This window comes from Oryzias melastigma, linkage group LG16, assembly GCF_002922805.2.
Source record: "Oryzias melastigma strain HK-1 linkage group LG16, ASM292280v2, whole genome shotgun sequence".
In the NCBI taxonomy this organism is placed as follows: Eukaryota; Metazoa; Chordata; class Actinopteri; order Beloniformes; family Adrianichthyidae; genus Oryzias; species Oryzias melastigma.
Genome location: NC_050527.1, coordinates 20,550,412 through 20,564,824, shown reverse-complemented (window position 1 = coordinate 20,564,824; position 14,413 = coordinate 20,550,412). Strand labels below are relative to the sequence as shown.

Sequence of the window (14,413 nt, the reverse complement as noted above, 5' to 3'; positions counted from 1 at the left end):
GTACTGAGTAGTGGAAAAAGGCTGTGTGTAGTAAGAATGAGACGCAATAGGAATGATTGAGGAATGACGGAATACTGAATGGCTGAGGTGTTTTATGAGCTCAATTTTAGAATTTGGGGTTATTCCTAGTTTTATGAGGAGGTCTCAATTATGAATTCACTCCCAATGATTTCTTTCTTCCTGTCTTCCAACTTGTCGACTGAAACGGCTCTTCCAGCAGATTTCTAAACATGAAGACATGTACTGCAGAAGGTTTCACTTCCTTAATTGTGGCTTGCTTGGTTGCAGAAGTGGAAACTGATTAAAGACAGTCATTCTCGATAATAATTTCCAGAAACGATATGATTCACAAGAGCCTGAATCGATTCAAATTCATTTTTTCCTCTCAATTCAATTCGATTCAATTTGATTTTGAGTTTACACAGTTTACACATTTATAGACATTTGTTTAGAAATACATTAACAATCCACCATATAATTTGAATCTATTTATATTAATCTGATCCAGTTCACATACTGTAAATGTATCAGTGAAATAATGAGATTGTTAATATCATCCAGTGTTACATGGATTCTCTAAAGGAGAAGTTCTAACTAAAATGTTCAGATCATTAACATTGGAAACATTGTTCTGCTTCTCCTGGAGGACGTTTCAGTTTGGACACTAGGTGGCGATCATGCTGTAGCATTACACCTTATTCCAGAAGAAGAAGAAGAAAGCATGAGCAAAAAACTATGTTGTAGACCACAAATAGTTTCTTTAAAAAATGTTTCTGTGATTCCTGCCTGTGAGTTTATAAAGATGTTCATTTAGTCAGCAATGTTTAGGTCGTTAGTGCATCAGTAAAGGCCTTTGAGGGCTTTTTTGAAAATCATTTTCTGCCTTTATGAGAAAGAATCAGAAAAGAAAGAAGCAGAATGTGACGGCAGATCAGAGTATCTTCATCCTCTGAATGGAGCAGCTGACTGATCCCAGCTTCCAGTGTGTATCCATGACATCCGGGTTTTACTGTTATGATTCTTCAGTGAATGGGAGTGATTGTGGGAGAGTCAGAAAAATCGCTCTATTTCTTATCTTGAAAGTTTGAACATCTTTAGAGTTGATTAAAATAACATTTAAAAGAGTGAGACACTGTTTACCGCAGGGCTTGACCGCTTCACCCCAAAAGGAAATACTTCTTAGTATGAAGTATTTCATAACAAGTAGTGGAAAATCTGATTTAATGTAACAAAAATGCTGCACAAATGGAAGGGGAATTAATGAAGCCAAAAGTTTTGTTTTTATTTATGAACTTAAAAGACAGGAATGTTTTCAAATTGGTGTGATGTTGCTTTATTGCATTTGACGTTCTGAAGGAAACTCCTTTGTTGTTGTCGTGCAGCAGCTCTGCAGGTCCGTGTTTACACAGAAACCTCGCTCAGGACCGCTAATTCAATTGACAAAAGAATATGGTTATGGAGTTGTTAAAGGGCTGTGAAATAAGACCCAAGAAACAAGCAGAGGAACAATCATGTAGCATTTCCATGCTGTCTGCTATCATTATGCTTTCACTAAAACATTGTAAAACAACGATAATGAGTTCTGCAATCCTCAATTCCCCTTACCTAAAACCTCAAACTGTTTGACCAAAACAAACAGGGCACATTTGCATGTTTACAGTTCCATTCTGATGAAAATCACATGAAGTAAGAAGATGAGAAAGTTCATTTACTGTGGTCATTCTGTATTACAGAAGAATGTTGGGCCTGTGTGCTCTCGCCAGGGCTGTGGGAGGGGACTGAAACTAAGTTTACAAATAGATCATTTAGATAAGTACACATGTAATTCAACTACCTCGTACAATGGGCATCTTAGGCTCTTCTGGGTTACCTGAGGGTTGGAACACTTGACGTGGACGGGCTGTAGATCAACATGCAGGCAGACCACAAAGGACGGTCTTCCCTCTGAGCTGCTCTGCACTTTGGAAGTGACTGCCAGGGTGGAGGTGCATCCCATCGGCTCCAGCAGACTGAGGCTTTGCTGGTGCCCCAACAGAGTATAAATGCTGAACTGACTCAGGCTTATGCTCCAAGGAAACGCATCTCCTGGTGAACACAAAAAAAGAGTTATATTCAAATGTGTGAAAGAAAGGGACAGTTTAGGAGAAACAAAGAAAGGTGGATCAGGCCATCTGTGCAGCAATAGGCTTAGACTGCTGGGGGTTCATTAATGACCTCTCTAGTTACCTCAGGTGTTCCAGTATTTCTGAGTTTGTCTCTTTCCTGTTTTCTCGGACCCTAACTGACCAGAACAGATGGTCCCACTGAGTCTGGGTCTGCTGGAGGTTTCTTAGTTCCCCCCATATAGACTGTTTTACTCTCCTCTGCCACTCTTTGCCTGCTCAGTATGGAATTACACCAACAAATCTTAATGTCATGCATTAGAGAGACCGTCCATGTAGCATAAAAAAGAGAATTGAACCCAAATGAAATGATCTGGACTGAATTTGATCATCATGACCTAAAATGTTTGCAATGACGTTGATTATTGCATATTACTGATTTCATAATGTTTGGTGTTTAATTAACACTGAAATGAATAGAATCAAAAAGAAATGATGGAGGGTCACTCTTTCCTGGTAATAAAGACAGCAATTAAACTATTTTTGTTTCGTTTATACAGAAAATATTTATGTATCTGACTGCTTTGAACTAGAATGAAAAAAAAATCATCTAGATTAGCCTTTGGCATATTTCAGTGCATTTGGGAGCATCTCTGACTTCTACAACTATCCAGTGCTGAATCTTCATGTCTAAATGTCGCTACAATAGAAACCCACCTTCTTCCAAGATTGGCTTAGAGACGACAAAAGGGAGCTCCTGCAACGGCTCGACGTATTTGTGCCCCGCACTCAGGACATTGATCTGGGGCAGACAGATGACCAGAGTCCCCGGCATGAAGGCCTGGTTGTGATACCAACTTCGCACAGTGCCAGGTATGTCTCCACAGATGATGGTGCTGGGAGACGGGAGGCTGTCGTTGGGCAGGAACACACAGCACGACTTCAGCTCCAACTGGAAAAGAAAAAAAATGGGAGAGAGACATAAGATCATAGCTACAAACTTACTGCTTCTGGGCATTAAAGGGTAACCAAACAGGGAAGTTGGAGGCCGACTCCACCCACAGCCAAAATGTAAAAATACAGTCAGAGGGGTTGGGCTTGGGGCAGAACTGTTCTGCCTGCCTCCCATTGGACGCGGAAGCGGATCGAAGTACGCATGGAGCGGGAGAAGAGCAACTGGGTTTAATAATGCCATGCAATACTTGAGAATGGATCATGTAGCTTTTGAGAGAAGTTAAGAAACACTGCAAAAACAGCCCCTAGAAATATGCTAAAACAATCTTAAAATATTAAATGAATGCATTTAGATATGCAAAAAGCAGCTGGGTGGCTCAGTGGGCTAGGTGAAGGTCTGTCACTCAGGAGCCCTGGGTTCGATTCCCAGGGTTGTCCACTGATCCCCACCCAGATTGGGTCCTTAGACAAGACCCTCGACGCTGCTGCCTAACCTGGTCCCTGTGCCCCTCAAGTACAGGGTTGTGTCAGGAAGGGCATCCGGCGTAAAAAAAAATTCTGCCAAATCACTGATGCGAACAAGTGGGTGCTGTTACGCTGTGGCGACCCCAGAAGGGATAATCAAATCAATCAAATCAAATATACTTTATTAATCCCTGGGGGGGAAATTCATTGTGGTGGGCAGCAGCCGCTGGACGGCGCTTTATTGCCCAGCCGAAAGTGAACCACCATTTAGATATGCAAAAATCTGCCAATAAGGTAAGAAAAAAAGATTTTTACCAAGAATTCTTATTTTGAGAAACAAATTCTAGTCACTAAGACATGTTTTCTGAAAGTAAGATTATTTTGCAATTGAAAAATTTTCTTGTTACGATTGTTTTTCTTGCAAGACAGAAAATAAGACATTTTTTTTTAATTTTATCTTAAAACAAGTGACTTTTTACTTTCTTAAGATTCAGTTTTTGCAATGAAGAGAGACACAATCTTCTCCTGTGTCTCTTGTTCTCCACAATAGAGAGTGGGATGGATGTGTAGAGGGAGGAGAACCTTCTCAGATGCTCTAGTCGACTGAAAATCATCACAGCATTGAACCAAGAGGCAGACATAAAGAAGCTCTCAGCCTCTATTGTTTATGGAGAGGACCCTGTATGAGAGTAAAAAGCTTGTGCTACACTTTTTTGTTCAGCTACACAATTCTGCTAATCTTCTTATTCCTTTAATATTAACAGCTATTAGTTTAAAAACAATAAATCATAAGTGTAAGCACTGAAAACGGGAGATTCAGTACTGATCAAATTAAATCAATCTTTATTTTTAGATCACTTTTGCAACAAGTTTAGCTCAAAGTGCTTCACATTAAAAACTTTTACAAATTTAACAGCCAAAGAGCAAGACAAATAAAATCAAATTAAATAATAATAATAAAAAAATAAATTAAAAAAAAAAAGTTGGAAAAATCTCATATAAAACACAGTACCAGTATGTAATAAAGCAAAGTATGTAAAAACTAGAGAGGTGTTTAGATTGCCACAACCATTTGAAAGAAGAAAATAAACCTTTTCAAAAACTGATATCTATGTTTTCTGCAGTTAATGAGAAGTCATAACGCAGCTCAAAACTCTTCTCTTCAAACATACAGACACCTAACCCCGAATTGTCTCTGGTGGGGGGAATGGCAGCGGAGCCTCCACCAGTGTGTGAATGTGTGTGTGAATGTGTGTGTGACTGTTTAGCCCTTTGGGCCCTCAAAGAGGGTAGAAAGCACTATACAAGCATACACCATTTACATCATATACTACCAAGCTTTTGTCTCCACCGCATCAAATAAAACAACAACGAAAGTTTAATTTATCTGTAAAGTGTTCTTGATCATCCTGAAAGGCACTTTTGAAAATTTAAAATATAATTTATTTCATCATTATTACAAACTGATGCTAAATGCACTAATGCACTCATGACTGACAATTTCAGACTAATTAATGCACAAACCAAGTAATTCAGACAAATGGAGTATGTGAAAGTTGATCTCTTTCCCTGTCAAATATACAGACACAAAGTGCAACAAATAGGATGTAATATTATATCTAAATCTTGGATGTTTTAAATGGATCACTTGTGGTGCAGCTACGATACAAACACTGAGTAAATGTGGTAACAGTGCCTCCCAAATTATTCTGCTAATATTTTAAGGATGATGGTTGGCTAAATCTGTCGCCATTTATCACATTGTGGGAAGTAAACATTTACACAATACATGATCAAGTGAGAATATTAACCACTCAAATAAATTGAGGCTAATTAGAGTTCCTGCGGATGATATACAAATGCAATAGTCTTTGTTTCTGAAGACACAGATGCATTATTATTTCTTCAGATACTTCATTTTGGTGTTGGAATTGAAGGTGTAACTTTTGTGAAAAGGATAAGTTCTCTTTAGCAACAGAAAGGAATGGAATGCTATGGTTTACTATGGCAGAAACACACGAATGAGGTGCTTCATAAATTGATCTGGCACACAGCGAGGATTTCTTTTCAGCAAGAGATATTCACTCTCAACAAATCTCTGTTTCCTCTGCTGACAGCCTGGTGCTCATCATTCATGAGGTGCAAATTCCATGCAAAGTCCAACCATTTATTCCACCTTTATAGTTTGGTATTAACAGCTGCATAGGCTTACTGCTTCTGACAGGCAACAAAACATGCAGTGATAACACATTTAAAACAGTTTCCATCCATCCATCTTCCTCCGCTCATCCAGGACCGGGTCTTGGGGCAGCAGTCTAAGCAATGATGCCCAGACTTCCCTCTCCCCGGTCACTTCCTCCAACTCCTCTGGAGGGAGCTGGAGATGTTTCCAGGCCAGCACAGTCTCTCCAGTGTGTCCCAGGTCTTCCCCTGGGTCTCCACTCATTGGGACATGCCCGAAACACCTCTCCAGGAAGGCGTCCAGGCGGTATCCGGATCAGATGCCCGAGCCACCTCAACTGGCTCCTCTCAATGGAAGGGAGAAGCGGCTCTACTCCGAGCTCTCTCCGGGTGATCGAGCTTCTCACCCTATCTCTAAGGGAGCGCCCAGCCACCCTCCGGAGAAAACTAATTTCAGCCGCCTGTAGTCGGGATCTCGCTCTTTCGGTCACGACCCAGAGCTCATGACCATAGGTGAGTACTGGAACGAAGATCGAACGGTAAATTGAGAGCTTTGCTTTCTGGATCAGCTCTCTTTTCACCACAACGGAGTGGTACAGCAACCGCAAAATGGTGTACGCCGCTCCAATCCGCCTGTCGATCTCACGTTCCGATCTTGTCTCACTCATGAACAAGACCCCAAGGTATTTAAACTCTCCACCTGAGGCAGCAGCACTCCACCCACCACTGGTCGAGAACCATGGCCTCAGAATTAGCGGTGCTGACCCTCATCCCAGCCACTCCAACACATGCTGGAGGTCCTGGCTCCATGAAGCCAACAGAACAACATCATCTGCAAAGAGTAGAGATGAAATCCTGTGGTCCCCAAACCAGATCCCCTCCGGCCCCTGGCTGCACCTAGAAATTCTGTCCATAAAGACTATGAACAGAACCGGTGATAAAGGGCAGCCCTGCCGGAGTCTACCATGCACCGGAAACAGGTCTGACTTACTGCCGGCCATGCGAACCAAGCTCCTGCTCCGGTCGTACAGAGACCGGACAGCCTTGAGTAAGGCTCCCCGGACCCCATACTCCCAGAGCACCCACCACAGGACACCACGGGGAACGCGGTCGAACGCCTTCTCCAAATCCACTAAACACATCTGGACTGGATGAGTGAACTCCCAGGAACCCTCCAGCACCCTGGAGAGGGTATAGAGCTGGTCCACTGTTCCACGACCAGGACGGAAACCGCACTGTTGTTCTTGAATCTGAGGTTCGACTATCGGACGGACTCTCTTCTCCAGTACCCTGGCAAAGACTTCCCCAGTAGTTGGAACACACCCTCCAGTCCCCCTTCTTGAAAAGGGGAACCACCACCCCAGTCTGCCAGTCCAGTGGTACGGTTCCTGTCTGCCACGCAATGCTGCAGAGACGTGTCAGCCAAGACACTCCCACAGCATCCAGAGACTTGAGGTACTCAGGGCGAACCTCATCCACCCCCAGAGCCTTGCCACCGAGGAGCTCTTTGACTACCTCAGTGACCTCAGCCCGGGTGATGGACGGTCACCAGAGCCTCTGCTTCCTCAAGGGAAGGTGTGTGAGCAGGGTTGAGGAGATCCTCAAAGTATACCTTCCACTGCCCCACAAAATTGTGCCTTAAAGTACAAGCGAAAAAAGAGACAGACTGGTCACATCAAGAAGTGAACAATAACAAGTTTTGTGGATGACAGGACAGCAAAATGGCAGAAGCTATAAATAAAAAAAAATACCTGTTTAACCCTTTAACACCAGAGCTCCAGTGTTTATGTTCTTTGATTTACTGTAACTTATTCAACACAATAATTCCAGTAGATTCTGAAGAATCTGCAAAGAGGACTTGAGAAATGCAGCAGAAAGGAAGTTTTGAGCAAGTAGAAACTGAATCCTAAATTTGTTGATGAAAATCTGACTGCACAGTCCAATGTCATTCATATACAAGGGAAAAAATGTACTCTAAATGGATGAATAGTTGCACTGACAGAAGAATATCATGCCAGACTCAGAATTAAATTGTACTCAAGTGATGGGAGCCAAAAAGTCTAAGTACAAACTGCTTACTGTAATCCATACTACACTTGGAGGCAAAGCAGTTATTCGCTTAAGCTTTATCCAAGACAAATATAGAGAACAAAGATGGTTAAATCAAAATAGCATGACAACTATGGAATGCTCAAGACAAAGTACTGCTGTAAATGATGCACAACCATCTAAATGCCACTTTAATGTCAGACATTTTTAATGAAAACAATTTTATGGACAGTCAGGGAAACACACCATTCCAGATTTCAAGGAAAAAAAATGGTTAATACGGTTTTATAGTTAGGAATAACATTAAAAAGAAGGTTACCCTTGATTTTTTAATTCACTGAGAAAAGATGTTGACTGAGTAATGTTGAAGAGTATTAAAGAAAGTCAGACCAGGTCTACAAAACATCAACTGGAGAAGCAAAATCCATTTGTTCTGCTGGTACAAAATGGAAAAATAATGTGAACAGAATATGAAACAAAGCAAAAAGAAAGTTGACTGTTGACAGAAATATGCCTTAGTTATCAGCAAAAAAATAGCAAATCACAGGTGAAAAGTGTGCACTCCATGTTTGCCTGTTAGAAATGAGGAAATCAGACAATCAGAGTGTAGTTTGTGTGGCCATCCTTTGGACACTAACACATCACCTGCACATAGTGTGTTGTTATCAGGAGCAAATTATTCTGAAAATGACTTATCGTAATTTCTGGAGTAAAAGTTGCAGTTTTTTTCATAGTTTAGCTAGGGGCAGAGGTGGGACCAAGTCATTGTTTTGCAAGTCTCAAGTAAGTCTCAAGTCTGTCCTCAAGTCTGAGTCACGCCCTAAGTTGCATCACAAGTCAAGACCAACAAGTCTCAAGTAGAGTACAAGTCCTACTCTTAATGTTTCAAGTTCTTTCTAGTCATTTTAAAATTTTTGAAACAGCTGTGTTCTGTTGACGCGACTCGATGCATAGCAATGGCACCTGTGTGCACACGTCTGTCTATAGCAGTGAATCGAGGTTACGGTCCCATTCATATAACTGCAGCTAGCAGTTAGCCACTAAGCTAGCATTAGCTTTCACTCAGAACTTACTTGATTTTGCTACTTTAAGAGTCAGATGAAGTTGGTCGTTGTTGAGTCTCTGTCTGTAATCTTTTTATCCGCATGTTCTGCAAACTGCAAACCGTTTTTTGTTGACAACCTCTTAAATACCGGCAAACAGGAACTCGCGCTTTGAAAAGGGGAGGGCGGGGCTATGTTTTTCTGCAATTTGATTGGTTGGACTGTGGGATCAATTCAATGTGACTCTAATATGATTTGATGTTGGGCCGGCACCACACACGGATGTAAACAAACGGAGATGGGGAGACAGCGGGGCGGGCTTTCTTAATATACTTTTTAATGGCAAGGCAAGTTTATTTGTATACCACATTTTATGTACAGAGACAATTCAACGTGCTTTACATAAAACATTAAAAGAAACGATAAAAACAAATAGCAAAGGAAAAGTCAATAGTAAATTCCAAGTCAAGTCACGAGTCAGAGGTTTGAAAGTTCAAGTCGAGTCTTAAGTCATCAAATTCATGACTCGAGTCTGACTCGAGTCTAAGTCATGTGACTTGAGTCCCCACCTCTGGCTAGGGGTGCGACTTATACTCAGGAGCGATTTATTTGTGTGTTTTTTGTTTTAGGCATAAATAAGTTGACATATTTGTTATTTTTCCAGTGAGCACCGGTTGTCCTTTAGCAGTTGTTTCCTCTTAACAACCGCTTGACAATTTTAACATCTGTCCGGGGACAACGGATGAAAAATAGCCGCTGGGCTAATTCTGGCTCATTGCATGCAATGCTTTAATGTGCACTGTCTTTGAGAAATAAAGAAATTGAATTGAATCAAAGTATTTGCTACTGACAGCAGCATAAGAAGAAGTGTCATCCAAAACAAACATGGAAGAGAATCTGATTGTTTTCTTGTTAAATTGACATTTTTCTTATACGGATCAAAAGATTAGCATTCTTGTACTTCTTTAATTATTTAGCTACACTGGGCTTGGCGGATTTGTTCTGAAACATCAGACTTTTCTCCCAAGAGTGCAACTTTTATATGGTTCTTCTTCTTGATTAGACATTTTTTGCTCCCGCAACTTATACTCCGGAAAGTACAGTAATGCTTGTCCAGATATTTCCCTTCATTTACTTACAAGACTTGACACATTTTATCTCAGGCTTCATGTTTACTGGAGATGCCCTCTCTGCATCAGCAAACTGTGGGTCATTTAAAGCATAGGCTGACGAGTTTAGTTTCTTGTCCTTCCTAAAATTTTTTTAAAAACTTCATCTACACTTCCTAAAGAAAAAAAAAGACACCCTTGAGGTCTGATATTGTGTCCTTCTCTTTGCATTCTGTGCCACAGAAGGTCATTTTTGGTCAGATTACCCACAAATCCCCTCTGGAATCTTTGATGTGACTTCTACATATGCAGGGACAGCATTTTCATCCAATTTAATCTCTCCTATGAAAATTGTGTTTTTGAACATGTTTGTGTGGTATGTTTCTCATAATGGAGGACATGTATAAAGAAAATTAAGATCAAAATTGCATTTCTGTGTCATTTTTTTAAATTGTGGTACATTAGTAGCGGATGAAAAAAATGCTGTTTGAAAAAACTTGATCCACTCCATTTCTTTCTCAAAGACACCTCTTCTATGATCCTTTGTCACTCCAGCCTCATGACCTGACCTTTTGCTCCACTCACTGTTAGGGCTGAACAGAGTGAACGAGGAGGTCATGACCTCAGCTCGTTGTGAGAAGAAAGGAAAGAATTGGAAGGAAGATAACACTAGGTAGAAAAGCAAAAGTCTAAAGGTAAAAAAAAAAGATTTAAGTATTAAAGTTGCTTTTATTTCACTTTCTGTAAAAGTTGACTTTTTGGCTTAACAAACACTGAACATGAAACATTAATTCTGTGATAATTTCAAGGGGTCTCTGGTGCCATGCAAGATGTCGCCAGAAACCCCCTATAGGCGGAAGCGGAAATTTCAAAACTTTAGCCGGTTGCTTAAGTAGAATTTTCCTAAACTTTAGGAAAAACTTTTAAAAATTCTATTTTAAAAACTTTTCAGAATTATCCGCTTTTGAGATTTTAAAAGTGAATAAACTGTAACTGTGCAGCAGTTTAGTGTGCGAGATGAGCTTCAAATGGGAGACAGAGAACGTTGATCCTTTTATGTCTTTCAAGTCAATATTAACAAGTGTTCCGGTCGAGGACTTCCGGGTCAACGATTCCGGGCGCAAAAGAGGTTTTTTGGGGGGATTTATTGCAGCCGGCTCCAGCAGGGGTGAAACTTCCGGCTATTAATTTTTTCCCCCTTTTTGTGCTAAAATGTCACCAAAGTCACAAAGACAAGCTGCATTATTGTAGTCACATGAAATGTAAAAGCTGAGCAAACAAAACTATTTTTAGCGATAACTGGAGTGGTGGAAATGTACTTTGTGTCAATTTAGGTCAGGAGTCTGCAACCTGCAGCTCCAGATCCACATGTGTCTCTTTTATCTCACCATTGAGGCTCCTTGGCCAAAAATAAAATAATTCATGGAGACTGCTGACCCAGCTATGTCGACCGTCAGAGTCAGCAGCTCCCTAACCCAAACTACCTAAAGAAAACAAATAAACAAAGCTTGAAAACTAAGACTACCAAGATCCAACCTCAAACTAAAATAACAAAACCCAGCAGTGTAAGACTGCTGAGGACAAAGAGGGAAAAAGAACAAATACATAAATAAATATTTAAAAAATAAATAGCAATTTTTTAAAGTAAGTATTACTTAATATTACTTGATAGTTAATTATCATGTATTTAATTTAGACAAGTTAAATGTATAAATTGATGTCTGAGGTTCACATAGATGATAAACTATGTAGGTTTTTACATCCTGCTGACCTGAAGACGTCTTGTTTGATCAACTCTACCTCCAGAATGAACAGATTTATATGCAAAGCAAAACTTTAGTAAAAAATATGATGTTTTATTAGTTAAAAACACATATCTTATGCTGCACAACACTGGTTATATAAAAAAAAAACATTTTGTGAAATACAAGGTTCTTTTCGTACTTTTGCTTTTGTTCGTGCCAAAAAATAGACATAATTTACATTTATTATTAAAAACAGAAGGTCATGAATGCAAATCCAAATTTCTTAAAGGCGAAAGTAAGACTATGCATCTCCTTCTAGGCTTTGATGAGCAGAAATCGAGCCCAAATGGCTCTTTTACTGTTAAAGGTTGCCGACCACTAGTATAGACCTTCAGAAGAGCATCCTTTCCAAAAGCAGTGAAAAGGAAAAATTCTGAAGTCAAATTGAAAAAAACCCCAGCTCTGGGCATGAAACAATATCTAAATTGCCAAAGGTTTAATTTTAGAATGGAATATCTGTTACACAAGTTTAGCTGTATTCAGGGTAATGTGGAATAAAAACAGCAACAAAAATGACAGACAGCCTTGGAAAAGAATCCCACACAACAAACACATGAAAAACACGTGCAGCACTTCTGGAGTACGTGTGATTTCAGTGTTAACAGCCGACTTGGTTTGTTTGGATCAGAAAAGAGGTAAAACATGTCGGGTCAGGACAGTGAAGAGGAAGGAACAGGTTTAGGGTGCTGGCCACAAGTCCAGAGCAGCAGGTGCGCTCAAATTATCGAATGTGCAGGACTCAGCGGGGAAAAGAGAAGCTGGGGAAAGATAATTGTTCAATACTTTTTCCAATGACATCATGTCCTGTCAAAGTGAAACAAAATCTTTAAAGAAAACAAATGCAGTCAGTTGTCAGCAGTATGGAACGCGTACCTCAGTTTCCGACCGCCACTAATGACAGATTCATTTAGTAAAAACACTGCTAGACAATGTAACTGTGTGCTTACGGTTTTTCAAAGGCACAGTGTATCATTTTCAGCACATTTTATTAATATAATTCAAAAAGGGCAGAAACGGTTTTTAATTTTGACCAGGAAATCCTTGTTTAAAAAAAAGGCTGAAGCCAATCAATTCCTCATGAAGCTGCACGTGCTGGAGTTTAGCAGAGAAAACATGCTCGAATGACATACCAACTCATTTGCAGAGTTATACACACACATACATCATTTTTGCTCACACATTCACATTAAGTTAGTGCAAAAATGAACACATGCACACTAAAATCACAGATCATATTACTCCATCTTTACTCATTTCTTTAGGGAAAAAAAAAGAGTCCATTAGGATTCAAAATGAAAAAGTAGTTTGAAGAAAACAAGCAAATAAAAAGGAAACTTTCTTGGCCCGGAGCTCAACCTAAACATCTGACACCTGGCTGTCGGCTGCAGACGCTTTTTTCTGCATGTTTTTGCTGTAAGGGTGAAAAAATGCCTCTTTGAGATAGCAGCTTGCCTCTGAAAAGAAACTGTTGGAACAGTAAATATCAGCAGAATGGAAAGCTGTAGCTTTACTGGACTTTTGAAGAAAAAAAAAAAAATGCGCAACAAAAAAACGACAAACTCCAGGTGGGTGCTCTGGAGTTACACTTTAGGATTTACAGTGAGGTTTTCAAAGAGTAACCTTGGAGTTGGAGGTTTGAGGATGAGATTATCCCATCTTAAATACTGTTAGATTCCCTAAAATGAATGACATGTAGGGGTCTTCAACCTCTAATGCTTAAAGAGCCAATCGGGTCAATTTCCTACTGACAACAACCCAGAAAGAGCCACAAAGTATCGATTAAACCTTTAGAAAATAAGGCATTCCTTTTATTTTTGTTAGTATTATAATAAATTAGGGCTGTGAACGTTAAGGCATTAGCGCACTCGATTAATCGAACAGAGTTAACGTATAATAATTTTTCATTAACGCCTTCAGGCGTCCTAAAAAGCAGCTTATTTTTTATTTTGGGATAGGGACCTACATGAATTTTTCTACAATAACAAGCACCGGCGTTGCGCAGTTCACTGCAAAAGTCTTGCACGCTGCTGTTAAGAGATGCGAGCAGTTCAGAACTGACCGACACGCCCTCACCTGTGAGCAGATACCAGGTGAGCTGACTTGAAATGTAGCTGGATCAAACTCCTCTCCCAAAGTTTTCATTTTTTCACAAACATAATAAAGAAAATATATGAGAAAAAAAGAACAAGTTGGAATTGTGATTAATTGCGATTAATTTTTTCCAGGTTTGCGATTAATTAGTTACAATTTTTAATTGATTCCCGGCCCTTTAGCAAATATGAGAGCTGTAGTTGTTTTTCTTTTTTCCAGAAATATAACAAAGAAAAAAATATCTTTTTTTTTTTTTTTTAATATGAGATAGTTTGTAACTTTTGACAGAGGTTCACATGACTTACTTTCAAAATAAAAGACCCCCTGTGTCACAGGATCATGTCAATGAAGAAAATGTAGTATTAGGTAGAGTAATGCCATTAGTAGGGCCAGGAATCACTGGGTACCTCACGATACAATGCGATACATGGCTCACCATATCTATAATATCAAGATACTGCGATAATTGATTTAAAAAGAAAAAAAAAGTCTCTGATAACCCATAATTTTGTGCAACCAATAGACACTTTTGTCCAACATTGCTGGATGAGTAATACTGTCTTTGACAAGTATCAACACCAATCGAATTAGAATTATCTGTAAAATTCAGTGTT

General features: G+C 39.8%; 1 protein-coding gene across 4 annotated transcripts in view; it reads right to left on the bottom strand.

The window, feature by feature from the left end:
- Window positions 1-14,413, bottom strand: part of LOC112143843 (vacuolar protein sorting-associated protein 13B) — a 292,951-nt gene that overhangs the window by 104,384 nt on the left and 174,154 nt on the right. For all 4 annotated transcript variants that reach the window (XM_036216063.1, XM_024268054.2, XM_036216061.1 and 1 more), the window contains exons 23-24: window positions 2,820-3,054; window positions 1,871-2,085 (exon numbers count right to left, since the gene is read on the bottom strand). In XM_036216063.1, the coding sequence (XP_036071956.1) occupies window positions 1,871-2,085; window positions 2,820-3,054 (450 nt within the window). The remainder of the gene's footprint in view (window positions 1-1,870; window positions 2,086-2,819; window positions 3,055-14,413) is intronic.